The sequence below is a fragment of the Castor canadensis genome, chromosome 4 (assembly GCF_047511655.1).
Source record: "Castor canadensis chromosome 4, mCasCan1.hap1v2, whole genome shotgun sequence".
Taxonomy (NCBI): domain Eukaryota; kingdom Metazoa; phylum Chordata; class Mammalia; order Rodentia; family Castoridae; genus Castor; species Castor canadensis.
In genome coordinates, this window is record NC_133389.1 from 29,955,815 (window position 1) to 29,969,802 (window position 13,988).

At 41.7% G+C, this 13,988-nt stretch overlaps 1 protein-coding gene across 8 annotated transcripts in view; it reads left to right on the forward strand.

Moving 5' to 3' along the window:
* Positions 1-4,181: 4,181 nt before the first annotated feature.
* Epg5 (ectopic P-granules 5 autophagy tethering factor) overlaps positions 4,182-13,988 on the forward strand; it is a 100,765-nt gene continuing 90,958 nt past the window's right edge. For 5 of the 8 annotated variants that reach the window (XM_074069886.1, XM_074069888.1, XM_074069887.1 and 2 more), the window contains exon 1: positions 4,183-4,343. In XM_074069886.1, the coding sequence (XP_073925987.1) occupies positions 4,281-4,343 (63 nt within the window). In that variant the 5' untranslated portion in view covers positions 4,183-4,280. Of the gene's footprint in view, positions 4,344-13,988 lie in introns of all 8 variants that reach the window. The other 3 variants (XR_012447040.1, XR_012447041.1, XM_074069891.1) reach the window with 1 other exon arrangement.

Genomic DNA, 13,988 nt, shown 5'->3' on the forward strand with positions numbered 1-13,988 from the left:
ACTTATTAAGTAAAAGGCCAAAGATTTTATATACATAGATAGTGAAAGAATGTGTTATTTGTATATGCATTAAAAAGGTCTGGAAGGCTGCACACCAAACTGTTGATAATGGTTAACTCTGGGGAAAGGAGTGTTCGGTTATTGTTATAGGTTCTATGTTGTTTGCAAACACATTTAAAATATTATAATTTACCTGGGTGTAGTGTTTGTCAACAGTCCCAGCTACTTGGAAAGCTGAGGCAAGAAGATCCCTTAAGCTCACAAGTTCCAGACCAGTGTGGACAACATAATGGGACCTTGTCTCAAAAAAATTATAATTAAGTCAGGTGTGGTGGCACATGTTTGTAGTCCCAGCACTAGGGAGCTGGAGGCAGAAGATAGGAGTTCAAGGTCAGCCTGAGCTATATGTGAAGACCCTACCTCAACTAAAACCATGAAAAAATTGTAATTTAAACTACTATAGAAATTTCTGAAGGAAAAACTGTATTATTTTAACATCCAACACTCAATATCATGACTACTATGAATAACATAGTATAAAAAATTTAATTGACACGTAAGTATAAGTAGATATTTATGGAGTACGGTTGGTAATTTCAATACATGTATATAACATGTCATGATGAAATTGGGGTAACAAGCATTTCCATCTCCTTAAACATATGTCATTTCTTTGTGTTGGGAGCCTTTGAATTCTTTTTTAGTTCTTTTTATTGTTAAAATTTTTTCATTTGTTGTCTTTTTTTAGTTATTTATAAAATACATAATTAATTGTTACAAACTACAGTCACCCTATTGTAGAATATTTCATCTAACTTTGGTTTTTGTGCCTATTATTCAATCTCCCTCTTTCCTCCCTTCTGTCTCCTCTTCCTAGCCTCTAGGGACCACTATTCTACTCTCTACTTTTATGAGATCAACTTTTTTTGGCATTATTGGGGTTTGAACTCAGGGCCTTGTGCTTGTCAGGTAGGCACTCTATCACTTGAGCCATACCCCCCAGCCTTATATGAGATTAACTTTTTTTTTTAAGTTTCCATACAAGTAAGAAAATATTTTGTCTTTCAATACAGTATCTTTTAAAAGAAATATTTCTGATATTCATCTTTTAAATTAATTATTTTGAAATCAATCAATTTACAAACCCATATACATTAAAAAATATCTTTTCAGCCGGGTACCATGGCTATATTGCACTTCTAGCTACTTGGGAGAATGGCAGTTCCAGTCCAGCCCAGGCAAAAAAAAAAGTGAGACCCCCATACCAATGGAAAAAAGCTGCATGTGGTGGCCCTTCCTTGTCATTCCAGTGATAGCAGGGGACATAAAATCGGAGGAGTGTGGCTCAGGTGGACCTGGGCAAAAAGCAAGACCCTATCTTCAAAATAACCAGAGCAAAAAGGGCTGGAGGTGTAGGCTGGAGTGGTAGAGCCCCTATCAAGCAAGCGTGTAAACCTTGAGTACTAAATCCCAGTACCACCACCAGAAAAAAGAAAAATACTTTGATTTGCAGTATCTTTTAGTATGTCTTTTTTTTTTTTTAATTGCCGAATCTCTTAACCAGTACTGGCTAGTTCCTTTGAGTTGTCGTTTTGTTGTTGTTGTTGGAGACAGGCTGGAGGAATCCTTGATCCTCCTGCCCCTGCCTCCTAAGTCTTTGAGTTGCTTTCTTTTTTTTTTTTTTTTTGGTAGTTGTGGGGATGGAACGGAGCCTTGCACTTGCACCTGCTAGGCAAGCAATCTACCAATGAACTACATCTCCAGCCCCATTTTGAGTTGCTTTCTAAAGAACACTCATTTCCCTCCTCATCTTTTTCCATTCTCCCTGACCAACCCCTTTTATGTGCAACTCACCACTGCCTGGTGTCACCTTTCCAGTCCATCTTTCCAAACTAGGCCTCCTTTTCCCCATAGACAGTGATATCATGACTTACCTATGCATTGTGTCTGTTTCCCAACTAAACTATAAAATATGGTAGGGCTGGTTCTGTTTTGCTGACCAACTAGTGGGTGGCATACAGAGAACTTTAAAGACCAAAAAGAACTGGTGGAGGTCAGTGGGGGCATTGCAGACTGGGAGAAATACTAGCAAAAGTGATGGATAGAGGATAGCTATAGTGGCAGGCATCATCCTTCCCAGCTACTTAGGAAGCAGAGGCAAGGAGGATTGCTTGAGCCCAGGGAAGGATGGGGAGAGGTTGATCAATGGGTACTCAGTCACACTTAGGTAGGAGGAATATATTCTGGTGAACTATTATTGTACACCTATTGTACTGTCGGGTGACTATAGGTAATGACAATGCACTATATATTTCAAAAAAGCTAGAAGAAAGGATTTTTGAATGATATCATTTATCATTTGAAATGACAAAAGTTTGAGTAGATATACTTATCTAATTTGGACATCACACGGTGTATACATGTAACAAAACATCATATGCTACTCCATAAATATTTACAATCTTTTTTTTAGTGGCACTGGGGCTTGAACTCAGGATCTTATGCTTGCTAGGCAGGCACTCTACCACTTGAGCCCCTCCTCCAGCCAACTTTTAATGTGCTAAATGAAAAATAAATTTAGCAAAACTACACAGGGAGATGTGCATAGGTTACATGCAAATACCATAAGGGATTTGAGTACCTGTGGATTTTGGGACCTGTGGATGTGGGGTGTGAGGGATGTAGTAAGTATGGGAAGTTAGGGAGTGGGGTTCCTGCAATCAATTCCCCAAGGATTTATATGCACAAACCCCAGGATATAAAAAAATGCATGTACATTCTGAAGAGCTTGATAATTCTTTTGTTGCTGTTCAGGATTTAGGATCAAAATACAAAAAATTGGTCTGGGGGTGTAGCTCAACTGTAGAACACTTGCCTCACATGTTTGAGGCCCTGGGTTCAGTACTCAGCACTGCAAAACAACAACAAAAACAACACTTCCCCACACCCCACTCCAAACTTTTATGGGTCATGTTTCTTATTATTTATTTGTCCTTTTTGGAGCAGATGTCCCTTTTCCAGCTGGGAATTTGTGCAGTAATAATAATAAATACTAGTTATTGAGATAGTTGCTGCTATCAGGCACTTTTCACAATTAACCTATTTAACCCTCATGACATCTGAAGAGGCAAAGTAATATTATTCCCCTTTCCAAAGGAGCAAAGTGGAGTGCACCCCATGTACATCTGGTTTCTTTCCTTGAATGTCGTGCAGATTTGGTTATCTAAAGATCAAAATAAGATTGAAAAACTCTCCTGAGTCTTTTTTTTTTTTCATGTGTGAAACAAGGACACTGATGAAAGATAACCCTAAGTCAGCCTTGAACTTCAGTCTTCAAGCTCAAGCCTTTCACAAGGAATCCCATGACCACGGCTGGTCAATAAGTCAATATAGGAGTGCTGGAGAGAGGAGAGCACATATATATTTTTGCAAGAGTACTGGTAGCAATGTGGAGGATAGCTTAGAAGACGGAAAAATAAAAGGCAAAAATAGTGAAAGCATACTGTAAAAGTACAGGAGAAAACCAAAGATGGCCTGAACTAAGGCAATGATAGAGGAGTGGAGAGAAATAAATGAACGCGAAGCTTGTATACATTTGGGAGCTTATGAACACTGTGTGGCTAGAAAGAGAAGTTCTGACTTATCTTCCTGTTTCTAGGTCCTGATCCTTTTATTTTCTGATGGCACTGGGGTTTGAACACAGGGCTTCGTGCTTACAGAGCAGGCGCTCTACGGCTTGAGCCAGCCACACTTCCACTCCACTTCACTATGTCTATTTTGTAGACGCAGGTCGCGGGCACTATTTGTCTAGGGCTGGCCTCGGACCGTGATTCTCCTGATCTCAGCCTCCCAAGTAGGTAGGACTGCAGGAGTGAGCCACGGATGTTGGGCTCTGAGACTTTCTTTAATCCTAGTGGGTGAGTAGGAGCGCAGCAGCGTCCGGATTGCGCGCGCAGTCCCCGCAGAGTTGCAGCGGGTGCGGGATACAACACGCAGAACCCAGCGGTCCCAGGAGACCAGAGGCACAAGCAGCCCGCGCACCTGGGGCAGGGGGCGGGGCCTGGGTGGATAGGGGGCGTGCCCTTGGGGAAGGGGGCGGGACCACTTCCTCCGGACTGGTTTGTCCCATGTTGCAGTCCGTAGCCTTCAAGAGTTGCCGCCCCCTGTCCGGGAGTGGTGGAGATTCGATCATGTGACAGCCAGGAGGCCGGAACTGAGCAGGTTGCGTGAAGCACAGGATTTTGACAAAAACAAACAGCGACGTCGCTGAGGCAGGGTGTATGGCCGAGGCGGTGAAGCCCCAGCGCCGGGCCAAGGCCAAGGCCAGCCGGACTAAAGCAAAGGTGAGGACTCGCCCGGCTCTCCCCAGGCCGTGTCGGGAGGCTTTGCCGCCCTTCCCGCTCCTCCGCCTCGAGCCGCCTCTGCTCCGGTTCCCCGAGCCCCCTGCATCCTCCGTCTCCACTTCCAGTGTCTGGTCCCACCGTCCACTGGCCTCGGCCTCCCCTCCATTCCTCCATTCTTCCTCCACCCCCGCTGGCCTCGCTGTCAGGCCTTCCCTCTCCTCTGACCTCGCCTGGCTGATCCTTTTCTGCTCGCCTTTCGGCTTTCCTCACCCAGTCTGGTTTCATGCTGTGAAGCAGCTTGTTTTTCTTTCCAGCCTCATTTTTGACTTCCTTCTTTGTAACGTGGGAACATTTTCAGCCCTTCCCATACATGAACAGAGAGGGACTTTCCTTCCTTCCTTCCATCCCGGTCTGGCAGAGCTTTATGGGAGGCGACAGATAGAAAGTAGAGATGTGCTAGTCCTCTCCCCTCAAAATTCAGGGCAGTAGTGATGCTCTGCTGTTCATTTCTCAAGATCCTGGTTGTTTACGATGAGGCACGAATGTCCAGAAATGGGGACATACTTGAATTTCCTGTATTTCTTGAATTAGACTACATGTGATACTATTTTTTTTTTTCGGTACCGTGGCTTGAATGCAGGTCCTACACCTTGAGCCATTCCAGCCCTTTTTGTGTTAGGTATTTTCGAGATAGGGTCTCGCGAACTATTTGCCCGCCTGGCTTCGAACCGCGATCTTCCTGATCTCTGCCTCCTGAGTATCTAGGATTACATTGGCGTGAGCCACCGGCGTCCGGTTTAAGTTGGTTTGTTTTTAGGTGCAGCCTAGATTTTATTTTCTACAGCGAACAGATTAAATACTACCCCTAGATGGCCAGACCTAGGTGATTTTGGCTTCCCTGAAACAATTTACATTAAGGAAACAATGGTATTGAGGATGGTATTACAAATACAAAAATTTCCTTTCCTAGAACTGGGTGATGTTTCTGAGCAGGGGTAACATAAACAGGACATCATAATCTGATTTTTTTTTTCATGGGAACAAGGTTTTAACAGTGATTCATAGGGCCCTTATTTAATAGACTGTAAGTAGCACCCTGGGTCCCCTTCATTGTGATGTCTTTTTATAGGGCTGTGTGGACACAGACACATCAGTGTACTTGGGTCTGAGGGGAGTTACTCTTTGGTTGAGAAAGCCATTTTGGTACCTAATTTCAGAAACATTTTTTTAAGAGAAATAATTTTTCATTGTTTTGGCTTGGTGAAGAACTATCCAGGCAGGAGAGGAAGGAAAAAAGCCATTGGCCAGCCATAAGTAAGATCCCTGAAACTAGAGCACTGTAGCACATAATATAAGAGCATCAGCCATCTGCAGAGAGCTGAATCTTAACGTGAACCCCCCCCTCCCATGCTAAATTTATGAATGATAGTCCCAAATCATGCATTTAACAAGAGAACTCAGGTTAAAGCCCAAAATTCTGGCTCTTAATCCAATAGCTTAAAAATTATTTCATATATTTATATATCTCTTACCCATTGATAATGCCAAAAACAGTCACTAAAGAGGATTCTTTCTCAAGTTATTTTGTTTAAAACAGAACTTCTAAATTAAAAATAAACAATCCTGAGGCTTTAAATATCACATGGAAATCTAATTGCTTATTTTATTGACACATTTCAGGATGCCTAGGATTACAGGCATGCATGCTTGCATGCGCCACTATGCCTGGCTGGACTGATATTTTAATTTAATTAAATCCTGTAATTTTTTTGAGACTGGATCTTGCTTGGTAGGCTGGCCTTGAACTCAACATCCTCCTGCCTTATCTTTCTAAGTGCTGGGATTACAATACCAGGCAGCCACCATACCCAGTTGAATTGATATTTTTAAACACAAAACTGACCATGTTACTCTCCTTAAAACCTTTCAAAGATTTCCCTATCCCTCAGAGACTAGTTTGAAGCATTAGTTAAGGACCCTGCATGACCTGGCCTCGTCTTCTTCCTCAGCTTTACTTCTGTCCTTCAGGACCTTTGCATATGCCATGTCCTCTGCCCTGACAACCCTTCCAAGCCCTGTTCATCTAGCAAACTGCTGCTGTTAGAATGAAAGAACTGCGCAGAATGGATAACCAGTAAGGTAGCTCATATGCCAGCACAGGGTTTATTATGGAGAAGTGGCCCTATGGAGGGGGACCCCAGCAAGAGAGCTGACTGGGGGTTGATAAAGGATATGAGTGGAGAAGCCCCGGGAAGGTCACCGGATGTGATAATCCTCAATGACCGTCTGATCTTCTGGAGGTAATGGCTTACAGACAGCTCTAGGCTAGCTGGGGAGTTTCTAGCAAATGGCTCAAGGAGGATGACTATTTCCTTTAGGGCTGGGTGGAGAGTTTTCAGTAAGGCACCTTCAAGGGTGAGGGGGTCCAGTTCCAACATGGCTTCTTTTTGTTCCCCTAACACTGCTCACTGTTCACCTTAAATACTTATTCAGGAATAAGTATTCCTGAATACTTATTGTGTTACTCCCCCCTCCCTCCAGTAACTGTATCCCCTTTGTACTGTACCCCTCATCTCACTGGAGGTTACTTTGCCAGCTTCTCTGTCCTTCCTTAGTTGGTGAACTCACTGAAGGAGGGACCTGTCTTATTCTCAGTATGCCTCACACCTCCTGTAGTCATTTGGTAATGTTGATTGAAAATAATCAGTGTCAGTATTGAAGCACATTTCCAGCTTTTGTCACTTAAGAATTTAATAGAGTTTCTCAGACTAATGTGAGAAAACAAATAGGAAATGCCAGCATGAGCAAGGCCCTCGTGCTTGTCAAAAAAAATTCTTTTTTTTTTTTTAGAATAAAAGATGAATGTGTTAGTGCAGGCTTGGTTTGGCAATAGTTATAAAGTACTGTATTAATGAAGGCTTTACCATCTGTGATATAATTTGGCATCTTTTAAAGCAGTAAAGAAATTCCAAGGCTCAGTTCAGGAAGTGCGTAGGTCATGTGCCATTGTCTTTAGACAGCTGTGCCTTCTGGATTTTACTCAGGACCTGACCTACATTCCTCAATATTAATCATCTGGTAGGTGACCTCATGTTGAAGTCATGGTTAGGTAGCTGGTCTTTAGCACTAGATACCTTAGAGATAGTCTTGATAACATTTTTGTTCTTTTAGTATCATTCTTCGCTAAAACATTCCAACTCTGAGGACCCTGACTTCATTGATCCTTACAAATTGTGGATTAAGAAGAATAGACTGGGTAGAGAGGGGAATATGGATAAGAAAGAGTAATATATGGTGGGAATATGATTAAAGTATATACATGTAACCCTTTGTACAATTAATACACACTAATGAAAAAAGAAGAGGTTCTTAGATTTTGACTTATTCTGCAGAGGTAGTGAAATCCAGGAATGAGGCAGAAATTAGTTGGGTCACAGTTTGAGGACGGCACTGGCAAATTTGAGGCCCTGTCTTGAAAAACTCAACAGGGCTTGTTGAGTGGCTCAAGTGGTAAAATGCCTGCCTGACAAGTAGGAGGCCCTAAGTTCAAGCCTCAGTCCTGCTCCCACCCCCCCAAAAAAAACAGTGAGTACTGTTGAGAGACTAGAATGGTGTGCAATTTTAAATAGGTGGACAGGGTAGTCCTTATTGAAGGGGACTTTTAAGTAAAGACACAAAAGAGATGAAGGAGTTTGCTATGTAGGTATTGAAAAGTATTCCTTATGGAGGGGGCAGTTGGATCAAAGGCCCTAAGATAGTGACTTTTGAGTTTCTGTCCTATGGTTAGAATGGAGTTGAAACTGGAGTTTTGGACCCAAGCCCCAAACTCTGGGATACTACATGCCAGGCCTGGCTTATGGCTCTGGACATGCTGTGGCAGAGTAAGCACTCAGCCCATCTTATCTTCAGCCATCTTTGGGGCACAGACATGAGCTGTAGGTTTAAGTAGACAAAGGGACAGGGAACAAAAGGTTTGCATAAACAGGTCCAGTCACAGGTGTGCCCTGGTTGGTTATTATCTCAGTCCTTGTTTTGGGAGAGGTTCTGGAGTCGTTATCTGGAGGGTGGGCCATCCTGAGGAGCCTCTACTATTAGGGGTAGTTTCTGTCCCTTGTCATGGAGAAGTTGTCAGTTCTGTCTTTGCTGGAATCCAAGGTGATTGCAAAGTGACTGCAGAGAGTGGCTTAGAGGGAAGACAGGTATAAAATATAGACAGATATGCCAAGCTTTTCTCCTGCTTTTAGTTGATTCATGGGCCCAAAGAAGAAGTGAGTGCTTTTCAGTAAAAGCAGTTTAAGTACTTCTTAGCGAGTGAGTGAGTGAATGAGGGGGGAGTAGTAAGGATGAAGTTAGAAGAGTAGGCCCTTGTAAAGACTCTAGCTTTTACTCTGAGTGACATTTAAAATCACCTCCAGGTTTTGAGCACAGGAGGGACATGATCTGACTTATGCTTTCAGAGATCACTCTACTTTGTTGAGAATAGACAGTCTACTGTACATTTACAGGGAGATGTAGAATGGGGTTGAATATGAGACTCTAGTTTTCCAGAGAACCTGAGGAGAGATCCTGAGGCTGGAGATGGAGATTTGCAAGTCATTAACATATAGATGGTATTTAGCCAGAAACTGAATTAGGTCACTTTGGGAATGAGACTAGGTTTAAAAAAAGTGACAAGAACTGAGCCCAGTGGCACTCCAGTTATGAGATGGGGGAGAAGGAGACCAGACCAGCCAGGCAGGATGTGTTCTCACTGTCCTTCACCTAGAGAGTGGTGCCATAGAAGCTGGGTAGAATGTAGAGAGGAGGAGGGAGAGATCAAGCAAGCAAAGTGTTAATGATACAGGAAGTGAGGCTGGTAAGAGCAATATCAAAGAGGTAGTAACCAAGGAGAAACAGTAGTTATAGCAAAATGTACAATCCCCACAGTTTTCTATGTGTGTAGCATTCTTGTATATTTCCAAGAAAGATGGAAAAATTGTCCCAGGAGTGTTTGATCTGACAATTGTCCTGGTGTGTCTACCTTCCCTACCCTTTTTTTTTTGGGTAGGACTGGGGTTTGAACTCAGTGCTGTACTGCTTGAGCTACACCTCCAGTCCATTTTTGCTCTGGGTGTTTTGGAGATGGAGTATTGCAAATTATTTATCTAGGCTGGTCTTGAACTGCAATCCTCCAGAACTCAGCCTCCAAGTAGCTTGGATTACAGGCATGAGATACTGGCACCGGGCTCCCTTACCTCCTTTTTAAATCTTCTCTGTCAGGCACTGTGTTAGGTGCTTGGGATACAGATAGGAATGGTAAAGTGACTCTGCCTTTCAAATAATCCCATGATAAGTGTTCTATTAAATGTGTAAAAAAGAACCACCATTATTCGCAAAATACCTCCTCCTGATTATTTTAAAGGAAAAATAGTTGTAGTTTTACATAATACAATTCTTCATAGAGAATAAGTGCAAGTGATGAATAGAAACTTCCCAGTTGCTTTTTAGAACTTCAGGATAGCTTCTTTTTTTTTTTTTTTGACAGTACTGGGATTTGAGCTAAGGGCTTCATGCTTACTTAGGCAGATGCTGTACCATTTGAGTCATGCCTCCAGCCCAGATAGCTTTATTTTTTGTGATTACTTTATTCTCATTGCTCAAAAAGTATGTGTGTAGCAGTGTGTGCACACATATGCACACATACTCATACATGCATCTACTCACACATGCATCTCACACACACACACACACACACACACACGCACACACACAAACACAAAATGAAATGCTCATAATTCCATCTCCTGAAGGTAACTGTTGGTAACAGTTCATCGTATGTCCTTCTTCAACCCTCCTCACCCCCATACCAACACTCCTGGGCATATTTACTGTAACGTACAGTTAAGTATGGTTTCTGTATTTATTATTGACTTTTTCATTTCAGGGTTTCCTGATCTTTTTCCTGTTGAATGATTTCAAAATTGATTCTTTACCTGTATGCAACTTGCATGGAGGTCAAAAATAAAGAAATGAAGAATCTTCTTAATCAGTCTGGCCAGTTTTACTTGTAAAAACATCTTTTGCTTAAACTTACATAAACACTACTTTTTGCATAGGTGGCTCGATAATGTGTTGAATTGATATGTATGAAGTTGTTTTAAATTTTATTTCTTAATCTGTGATCATTATACAGTATGTCCTCTTATATCTTTATCTCTATTTATCTAAAGTAGGTGAACTAATTGGAGGCTGGTCTTTTTATTTTAAGTGGAATTTCACATTTCAGGTATATATTTTGGCATGAAAAATTCAGTTTCTTCTGAATTTTTTCCTCCTCCTTTACCACCTCCTCTTTTCCTCCCTCCTTCACCCCCCCTCTCCTCAGTTTTTTGAGGTAGGGATCAATGTATTTAGCCCAGGCTGACCTGGAACTCTTAATCTTCTTGCCTCAACCTCCCCAGTGCTGAAATTGTAGGCATGTACCACCACACCTAGCTTCCTTCTGCTTTCTGAGAAATACATAGAAATAAATTTCTGAATGTGCTGGAGACATGGTTAGTATAAATATTTGTTGGATAATTCAACAATTTCATCTTAGAATTCCATTACCCGAGACAGAGTTCAGCTTGCAGTTGATACTCACATTCTTAGGAGTTATAGGTCATTGTGTTACTCTACACATTGTCAAAAATCAGATGTAGATTGAATCCAGAGAGACCTGAAATACAGTCTATGCAATCTAGATACTTGTGGTTTATTCGGGGAGACAACATAAGCATAAATATCCAAATAGGATGGCACATGACCTGGGCCAAATGAGTAGAACCTGTTGCAGAAGTTCAGAGGGAAGCCTGTGGGGAAAAATTTGTCTTGGGACAGGATCATAACTGAGTTATTGCAGGTACCAGTGACAGTTAAGAGTCAGTCCTGTATTAAGTGAGGATCCAGGACTGATTTTATATGTTCAAGTGGTGTTATATGGAGACCAGTGATAATACAGTGGTGTTTGGGATGAGTTGGTGGTAGGGTTAAGGACCTGTTCTCCTTTGTGTGTGTGTGTGTGTGTGTGTGTGTGTTGTGTTTGGTGGTACTGGGGCTTGAACTTAGGACCTTGTGCTTGCTAGACAGGCACTCTACCATTTGAGCCACTCCACTAGCTCCACTTTCTCTGTGTTTTGGAAAAGTAGAGTGAGCCACAGGGGACTTTCACTGGTGCTCTTGAGGCCATTGCATTTAGTGATGGTCACAGCAATCCCCTTCTCCTTCCCAATCTACTTTAGAATCATCCCCTTACCCTAGGGATCTGAGAGGGAGTAGGGCTAGGCCTGTGCTACCTGCTTAAACAGTTTGTGTTCCCTTCAGTTGTCATTGCTCCTTGGTGCCCTCATACTTTGGTTTGACTAGTTCATTCTTTGAATCTACATGATACTGGATTGTTGATCCTGAGGTTGTCTTGTGAAGTTGATGATTGAAGATGCTGGACCAGGAGTTAAGAGTAAAGCAAGCACAAAGTTTGGAAAAGCACAAAGCTTTATTGAAAAGATAGCAAAGCTCCCTGACATGTGGGGCTTAGTGAAAGAACTAAGCCAAAGAAAGGCCAAAGTGTAGGGGATAATACAGGGCTCCATTTGACTTAGGCTGTCCTTACTCTGCTTTGAAGCTACATTTGTAATTGGATGTCATCTAATTACCTTCTCACTGAATCTTACCATTTGGCTGCCCAACCTCCAATTTTTATCACACTTAGAGGGTTTTGCTAGTTCATCCTGTCCTTGAGGCCCCGCCACTTACATTTTATAACTACCTCTTGTTATCTTGTCGAGGTCCAACATTTTATGACTGCCTCTTGTTATCTTGGGAGACTCACCATTTACATTTATAACTCCCTTTTGCTATCTTGGGGGAATTTTGCTGTGTTACTTTCCTTGAGGAGTCTGTTTTCTGTCTCTTTAAATTTTTTTTTTTAAAGCTGCTTCTCTGTCACTTTCTCAGACCACTGTATTTTATTATCTGGGTGAGAGGCCTGTTTCTCAGGTCTCCTTAGATGTTTGCTTTTAAGGATGCCTTCCTGTCTCTCTTATCTAAGACAAAAGTTACTTTTGTCATTTGTTCCCTTTACATTCTTCTGTTATTATTCCTCTTACATTTCTAAAACCACTTCTGCTGTTTGCTCCGCTCACATTCCCTCCTCTTTAGAGGTAACCCTGACTTCTGTCAGGAAAAGGGGTGTCTGACTCATCTGATTGCTTTGAGCTGACAAGGGGTCCCCACACCTCAGTTCCTCTGAGGTGACAAGAAGGGTTTGTCAAGGGGTTCATGGTACTAGGAGGCATTTGTGGCTTTGCCTCCATCACCATCTGTAGCTTGATTATCTCCATGCTTGAAGATACAAACTTAACAAGCAAATTAAAAGTGCAGGGGCTAAAAATCAATAGGATTGTGGTGACCAAAGGGCCGAGTAACGGAAGTAACCAAGTTAGAGATGGCAACCAGGACTTGATTTTCTCCCACACCTGTGTATTTATTGAGTGTTCTTTTAGCCATTTAGTCTTATGAAGGATTACTTTAGTATGGGTGTCTACCTGTCCAGAGGTGTTGATGTACATGTAGAAGGAGGTGTTGGCTATAGCACATTATACTGAGTAGGATTACCATGGCAACAGCACATTACCAGTAGGAAAAACTAGCTTGTTTCCTAATGGTCTAAATGAGGGGTCTGTATGGGTCCAGGAAAAATCTATTGTTTGTAAGTCCAAAACTAAAAACACCATAATAAAGCAGAATACAAGGAGGAGTAAGTAACTCCATAAGCATTAAAAGGACATGTCTGGAGCCAGTAGAAATAGCCACTTTGTCCATATTTAAGTATAAGGCCCCTGTCAAAAGTATGAGTTTGTCTTCTGTCAGAGGAACCTGGAAGGGCTTTAATGCCAGATAGCCCTACATGCATAATAGCCTCTAAGATTCTTTGGATTGGTCACTGATCCCCTCGTTGCAAGGGTTAACTCTATCCTAGCTATTCTGTTTTGGTTCCATGTTGGAGGGGACAGTTAATAAGCAGGTCAGTGCCAACTAGACCCTTTTAGCCAAATTTAAGCAACAAAGAGGCTTAGAAGGAGTGGTCCTTAGGCTGTGTGCTTCTGGACAAGGACAGTGAAAAATAAAACCCAACAAAAGTAGATATTTAAAAAGCTAACGTGGTTGACATTTAAGTACTTGTTAGAGTCTTTTTTTTTTTTTTATGGATTTGATTATAAATGCTCCAGAAGGATCAGAAATGCAATGAGAAAAAAACTTAAAATAGCCATGGTTAAAATTTTGATAAACAGTTCAGACTAACAGGACAATCTAGGTATATTAGGTATACCTATTATCTAGGTATTAGATAATAATTATGATTGGCAGCATTACATTAGCACCATTAATTTCTCTTGTTACAATTAGGAACATGTGCACAAAAACCTGCAAAAGGCTAGCATTAAGTTTTAATTTGTAGGACATGAGCTTGGTACAGCGTGTATCTAAACTTTGTATTTTTGAAGGCCTTGTACACTTGGAAAATACAAATACATTTAATATACAGTGGATCCAGCAACAGCATTACAGTTTTACAGAGTCCATAATACATACTAATTTAGTTGCTACCCTTGGAGTAAAACCTTAAAT